This window comes from Anomaloglossus baeobatrachus, chromosome 2 (assembly GCF_048569485.1).
Source record: "Anomaloglossus baeobatrachus isolate aAnoBae1 chromosome 2, aAnoBae1.hap1, whole genome shotgun sequence".
In the NCBI taxonomy this organism is placed as follows: domain Eukaryota; kingdom Metazoa; phylum Chordata; class Amphibia; order Anura; family Aromobatidae; genus Anomaloglossus; species Anomaloglossus baeobatrachus.
In genome coordinates, this window is record NC_134354.1 from 143,994,876 (window position 1) to 144,002,818 (window position 7,943).

Below are 7,943 nucleotides of genomic sequence, written 5' to 3' on the forward strand. Positions count from 1 at the left end.
CGCCCAATTCCGATAGTTGTCATGGTAGCACAGGGTCATGTGATGACTCCTGTACTACACCTGACTTGCTTTCACTTTCGCTGTGCCAGCGGCACAGCTAAAGAGAAAGAGAGCGTATTTGCTGTTTACAGCCTTGTAGCTGTGATCAGCAGATACTGCAGAGCGATCGGATTGCTGATCGCAATAGCCCCCTAGGGGGACTAGTAAAATAAAAAAAAAAAAAAGTTAAAAAAAAGTTTTAAAAAATTAAAAAAAAACAAAAAAACCTAAAAGTTCAAATCACCCCCCATTCGCCCCATTGAAAATTAAAGGGTTAAAAAAATAAAAAAATATACACACTTTTGGTATCACCGCGTTCAGAAACGCCCGATCTATCAAAATATAAAATCAATTAATCTGGTCAGTATACGGCGTAGCGGCAAAAAAATTCCAAACGCCAAAACGACGTTTTTTTGTCGCCACAACTTTTGCGCAAAATGCAATAAGAGGCGATCAAAACGAAGCATCTGCGCAAAAATGGTACCGTTAAAAATGTCAGCTCAAGACGCAAAAAATAAGCCGTCATTGAGCCATAGATCCCGAAAAATGAGAACGCTACGGGTCACGGAATATGGCGTAAAACGTGCGCCACTTTTTTCGGACAAACTTCCGATTTTTTTTTAACCCCTTATATAAAAGTAAACCTATACATTTTTGGTATCTACGAACTCGCACTGACCTGAGGCATCACACCCACACATCAGTTTTACCATATAGTGAACACAGTGAATAAAATATCTCAAAAACCATAGTGCTATCGCACTTTTTTTCCAATTTTTCTGCATTTGGAATTTTTTTGCCGTTTTCCAGTACACTATATGGTAAAACTGATGGTTTCATTTAAAAGTACAGCTTGTTCCGCAAAAAATGAGCCCTCACATGACCATATTGACTGAAAAATAAAAAAGTTACGTCTCTCAGAAAAAGAATGGCGAAAAAAAAAACGGAAAGCGAAAAATCGGCTGGTCGTGAAGGGGTTAATGCTTAACCCGCTACAAACTGGACCAGTGGTATCTAAAGCACAATCTGATTGACCAAAAGTGACCACTCCAGCAGAAGACGATCCAAAAAGCTTCACAGACAAAATAAAATATACTAAATAAAATAGAGACTCCAAACAGTGAAAGTTTTGTGAAAAGATGTCTAAAAGCAGAGGTCTGAGGGCTCATTCTCTGTGACCCAGTATGAATGGTATATCTAAATGTAGATGTGTATTTAACCTTGGCATTATTCCCCATACAAACATTTCGAGTGAAATGTACAAAGCTATCACCATGCATTCTCCCATTTCCATATATCCCAAGGCTAGGATATTGTCCGGGTTAATGTGGAGTGATGTTCTCCTTTTATATGGAAAAAGAATATGTACAGAAACAGCCGGTGACCTTTCATTTCCAGGCTTGTATAGCTCGTAGGAAGCCATTACCCTGAGAAGTCTGCAGTTTATAACCATTCTATCAAATGGGACAAAAATAAGACACACATTTACCCTGATATCACCACATTATCCGATGCAGGACCTCGGTGAACCCTTGAGAAAATCCCATTGTCCTCTGCTTGACAAGAGAAGGACAGAAATGTAAAAAGGAAAAACATGTTTATGGTGATGATGACTGTTTTAGTTGCAAAAGTCTGTCATATACAGTATAAAAGCTGTAAAGCCGTGCAGACCATTGCTTGAGCCTTTATGTCACAGGGAAGCTCATAGAGGGCATCAAAGTGTTTTCGAGGCGTTGCGCACAAATGGAATTTTAACACCAGTTTAAAGCAGCTGCGCCAAAAAGGGCAGAGCTGGGGAGGAGACACTGGAATGGGAACCAAACTCATCAAAAGTGCCGGTGTTTGGCACCCCCCAAAAAGGCTACTTCACTACCTGAGTACTTTGGGCATAGTGAACAGATGCACACGCCACTGAGAAGATGTGCCGAATTCCTTAAGTGGCAATTTAATTAATATGACACATTGTACTCCAGCGAGCCATTCATCAAGAGTGGAGTGCGCTACGTCATCCTTACTGAATCGGACCCATCCTTCCCTGTACTGTCTGTATAAGCAGCATAGTGTTGTGCTTTATGGCAGCTGCAAAAAATTGGAGTTGGCGGGCAGAAAATGAGAGTAGACTGAGACTAGTTCCCACGATGAGCTCTTTGAGAGTCTTTGATTCTGCATCCTCTTCCAGTGAAGCGCTTCATCCCTTGTCATACATCGCACACGTGATTTTTCATATGATGTCCATACCTGAGCAGGTTACAGCGCTCTGTCTCACAGCGTGTGCGTACTTTTTGAACTGCGCAAGCGCCATGAGCAATTGTATGTTAGACAGTCTATGCACGTGACGTCATTTATAATGACAGGAAGGCCACAGAAAGGTAAAATAACATTTATTAATTTAAGCAAGAAAAGGGAACTGATCGCCACAAAATCTACAGCGGGAACGGCTGATCCTACAGCGGGGACGGCCGATCCTACATTGGGGACGGCCGATCCTACATTGGGGACGGCCGATCCTACAGCGGGGACGGCCGATCCTACAGCGGGGACGGACGATCATACAGCGGGGACGGCTGATCCGTGTTCCTGTGATTAATAACGTTTATTTTAAAAATACATACAGTTATTATATACATAAATGATGAACACGGTAGCGATGTCAATAATGATAATGAGATTACTCTGCTGACACAGCCCTAGCCTACACAGCAAAGCTGAGAAGGGAGCTGCAGCAATCAGGAAACCCCGGTACTGCATGTGCTACAGTGTCGAGAGTGATAAAATATAAATAGTCACAGAATGTAAAAAAAAAAAATCATCTTGATTTAAATAATTGCTCATTTTCGATGATACATTTCCTTTAGATGACAGAATGAAGTTTGCCCTTCTGTTCTTCATCATAAAGCCCAGCAGGACCATAGATAACCGGCATCTGAAATCCTGGCACTAGCTTCCAGCAAAGAGCTTATTTATAACCCAGGATGTGGCAGGGAAGATTTCGCAATTACCAATTAGTCGGCTCCTCTAATTATTAAAAATGTAGTCGCATAATGTATGCATAATTAGTTTTCTTGGCTTCAGGGCATTTACAGTATTTCCCTGGGTCTGTCTGATCATTTCCAGTGTGTGATAATTCAACAGCTGTCTTGTAACGGTACGGCCTTATTAAAGCAATTTTACTGTACTCATACCTATCATCATTAGGAAGAGTCATTTACGCTAATTTTACCAGCAAAGACTGAAACTCCTATCATCATGAACTGACAATAACCTGTCCCAGGCTCAAGATTAGGAATGGTCCACAGATGAAAATGTGGAATTACACCTCCCATGCCTAGGATTTATTAAAGCCACGCACCTCGGCTTAGAGGCACGATTCTGAAAACGATTGCAAAAAAATCTACAATATCCTGGTTCCCAGGTAGACCGGCAATAAACTAGACGTGGCACTGAGCACTGCTTACTACAGCAACAGGAATATTCTAGAGGTAAAAATAGAGTTTATATTCCTGAGGAATACAAAAAGGAAAGGTAACCACGAAACTAAACCGTACCTGCCCAGGCAGTGCCAGAATGCTGGTTAAGCTCGGTGGCTCAGTGGTTAGCAGCGCTGGGGTCCAATCCCATGAAGGACAACATCTACAAGGAGTGTTATGTTCTCCCCGTGTTTGTGTGGCTTTCCTCTGGGTTCTCAAGTTTCTTCCCACACAAAATATACACACAAAATATACAGATAGGGAATGTAGATTGTGAGCCCCAATGGGGACAGCGATCATCACATCCGTAAAGCCATGTGGAATTAATAGCGCTATATAAGGTAGTAAAATAAATAAATGTATGCGCCATGCAACCTGGCATACATATCATTCACTGTATGGTTTTTTTTTGACACCCCTATCCCCTCCCTCCAACTATAGTGTAGAGGTATGACATTAAATGCCCAAGTGTGGGTCAAATGTTTGAAACAACATATTGCTGTAAAGCAAGTCAAAGAAGAGGTGGTGTAAGGTACAAAATATAGCATCTAGATGAAACAAATCTAAAACAGCAGGAGTCTGTCACAAGACTGACTGGGACAATCCAGCATGAGGCCGAATATACAACGGGGGTACAAGCATGACAAACAAGAGCTACAGCGGGGTCACTTTAACAACGTTGGGTCCTAGCGCTAGTTAGGGGGAAGATGGACACCTCCTCACTTACTAGCACTGTACCCTGCACTCCTAGCCAGTCCCTATACAGGTGTCTCACCGGTCGCCTAGCAGGAACTTGGACCCCTGAAACGTTCCTACAATTGTTCCTGATTAGGGTGTGGGTAGGGTAAGTACGGATCACTAGTCCCACCGCTGCACTGAAACAACACACCAAGGAAAGAAAGACATACAGGGGGGAAAAACAAAATATCTGCTGCAGTCAGAACCAAGGCTGCAGCCACCACAGCAACTTCCAGAGAGGGCTCCTCCAGCTCCTTACATCTCTATGCCAAGCACAGCAGCCAAAGAGAATGAGATTAGAGAATAACTGGCACCCTCTGGTGGTAGCAGAGGGTATATAAAGGGACTGGGAGTGGTCCCAAACGGGAAACACCCGAGATGGTAATGAGACTGCTTGGTGGCAAGGAATATTGACATTAACCCATTCCTCCCCAAAGGAAAGGGAATACATTTAAAAGCAGAGTCTCACAAGGTAAAGTGAGACACAGAACCAGAACCTGTCACTAAACTCTTATACGGTAGCACAGAGACGATCGTGACAGAGCCACTCTGATAAATTAAAAAAAAAACTGAAACACGTTGAAATAAACCAGCTTTCATCCACATCCAGTATATTGGTTTTTCATCGCTCCACAGCAGCGCAGAGATAACCGCATCATTCTTCTGGTTCCGTGTTTGACTCTGATAAATTCAGCGCCGTGTCTGACTGGTCTAATTTTAAGCGGTCTAAATTCAATATATCATTAAAAGGAACCTGTCATGTGCAATTTGCACCCAGATCCACGAGCAGTTCTGTGCATATTGCTAATCCCTGCCTAATCGTCCCTGTATACACTAGCATAGATAAAGAGACCATTAGAAAAAGAATTTCTAAAGATCGTATATTATATGCTAATGAGTATAGGGACTAGTCCTGAGGGTGTTTGTTCCCTTAGCTAGTCAGCCCACATAGCATGCTAGCACGCCCCTATGGGCGTACTAACATGCTAATGAATACCTAGCGACACGCACATACCTCACTCTTCATGGCGGCCGGCGGAGAATGGATGTGCTCTGCTCTAGCGGCATTATTTGAAGATCGCACCGCCAAGAGAGCATCCCACCTCCACACTCCCTTGCTCCACACAGCGCCCACCGCAGCCAGCACAGCCCCGTACCGGCGACAGAGTATGTCACCCGCCACAGCCAGCAAAGCCCTGCCCCGCCAAAAGAGCATCTCACCCACCACAGCCAGCACAGCCCCGCCGACAGAGCATCTCACCTGCCGCATCCAGCACAGCCCCGCACCGCCAACAGAGTATGTCACCCGCCAAAGCCAGCACAGCACTGCCAATAGGGCATCTCACCCACCGCAGCCAGCACAGCCCCGCCAACAGAGCATCTCACCCGCCGCAGCCAGCACAGCCCTGCACCGCCGTCAGAGTATCTCACCCGCCGCACCGCCCTGCTCCACACAGCGCCCACTGTAGCCAGCGCAGCACCCATTCTCCACCTCCCGGTAAGCTACATTTGGATTTTAAGATGTACCCCTCATTTTCCTCCCAAATTTTGCACCCCAAATTTTTTTCCCCAAAAATACGGTAGTTTAAAGGGGTTGTCAGGACAAAAAGAAAAAAGTGACCCCAGTGGTTTGGAGCTGTAAAAAATTAAGAGATTCTTACCCACCTGGAGTCGCCCATTCTGTGGTCTTCTCTGACGCAAAAAGAGAAAAGTAATCATTTCAGCATCAGCAGGTCTGCTGCAGTCTGTGATTGGCTGCAGCCAGGGGTGGACTATGAGGGCAATCAGGGATACCATCCAAGGTTAGATTGCCCTCATCATATTTTTTGTGCCACCATTGGTAGCGCTCATCACCAGCAGTAAGCATTACTTTTGCTCTGCTTCTGGCAATAGACAGATAGAGTGGAGCATTCTCCATGACATCATGGACAACCCCTTTAACTAAACGGTTAGTCTATTTAATATTTAATGGCCATTTTCTATTAGACCATGTTCACCTTGCTTCTAGCCATCTGTTTAGTGTATATGTTACCGGCAATGTGTAAAAACAGGCATTCTATAGAATACCTAGGCAATGTATGCAATGCCGGAAATGGGTCGTCAAAGTATGAAATGCATCAGATGTTCATACATTTTATAGTCATTCTATAGAAAACCTAAATGACATACAGGCGGAGTGTAGATACTACAGGGGTGGTCCGTCCAAAAGTAGGTGGACAGAGCAGGCAGCAGCAGATGTGTGAAAATAGCTCAGTTGCCCTTAGCATTAGCAACCAATCAGATTCCACCTTTCATATTTCCAAAGAGTCTATAAGGAATGAAAAGTGGAATCTGATTGGTTGCTAAGGGCAACTGAGCCAGTTTCACACATCTGCTGCCTGTCCACCTACTACGTTTGTACGGAGCCCCCTGTGTGCTTTCTGGAATGAAGTAGTGTGCTTGCTGTGCCAACGCAGCAGACTTCCATTTACTGTTTTGCAACCTAGACATTTTATGTAATGGCTAACTTTTCCAATCTGGGCATTATATCACACTTTGCCTGAGCAGTTCTTGTCATTCTTTATAATACCTAGACATTTTATGTAATGCCTAGGAAAAGTATAGAACAACGCAGATATTTCATACCATGCCTGAAAACGACAGGGATTGTATACATTGCCTAGGTATTCTATAGAATGCCGGGTTTTCATACATTGCCTGTAACATATATACTCTGATTTACACATTAAAGTGAACCTATGAGGTCCCCAGTGCAGCCAGAACCATGAGCAGTTCTAGGTGCAGATCTAGAATCCCTGCCTAACCATCCCTGCATCTAGTAGCAGACATCAAGAGATCTTTAGAAAAACTATTTCTAAAGATCGTTTATGAGATGGTAATGAGGGCTGTGACTAGTCGCGGGGGTGTTAGTTCTCTGGCTAGTCAGCCCACTTAGCATATTAGCGCATGCTAATATGCTAAAACAGCCAACGCCATAGCAGCGAGATGCACATGGCTACGTACCCGTTCGATTTCAGTTTCTTTAACGCTGGGTGTATGCTTCCAGATTTCAAAGAGGCTCAATGCATATGATCAGAAGTCACCCGCATTTCCACTCATGCGCACTACTCCAAAGCCGGGTGTATGTGTCCCGATTTCAGAGAGGAGTAGTATACATGACCGGACGTGTGAGCGACTTCAGATCATGGGCATTGAGCCTCTTTGAAACCTGGAAGCATACACCCGGCGTTAAAGCAGCTGAAAGCTGACGGGTACATAGCCATGTGCATGCACAGCTTTATATCACGCTGCTATGGTGCTGGCTGTTGTAAAGCATGTTAGCACGGCTACATGGGCATGCTAATATGCTAAGTGGGGCTGACTAGCCAGAGAACTAACACCGCTGCGACTAGTCACAGCCCTCATTACCATCTCATAAACGATCTTTAGAAATATGTTTTCTATAGATCTCTATATCTATGCTACTCGATACAGGGACGGTAGGCAGGGATTCTAGATCTGCACCCAGAACTGCTCGTGGTCCTGGCTGCACTGGGGACTTCACAGGTTCACTTTAAATGGATGACTCCAAAGGAAGCCATACAGTGTCCTCCGTCACCATAATAACACATTGATGAAAATGTATCATTTTAAATTGTATGGTTTTCAATCCTAGAAGGGAGCATGTCCAGCAAACGCTAATCCTGGGATCATGTATTT

The 7,943-nt window shown here is 44.2% G+C and overlaps 1 protein-coding gene across 2 annotated transcripts in view; it reads right to left on the reverse strand.

Annotated features, from left to right (window-relative positions):
* SMS (spermine synthase) overlaps nucleotides 1–7,943 on the reverse strand; it is a 225,094-nt gene that overhangs the window by 88,099 nt on the left and 129,052 nt on the right. Inside the window, exon 10 of one of the 2 annotated variants that reach the window (XM_075333409.1) lies at nucleotides 5,910–5,936. The exons of the other annotated variant lie outside the window; for it this stretch is intronic. Coding sequence (XP_075189524.1) covers nucleotides 5,910–5,936 — 27 coding nt within the window. The remainder of the gene's footprint in view (nucleotides 1–5,909; nucleotides 5,937–7,943) is intronic. 2 annotated transcript variants of the gene reach the window in all.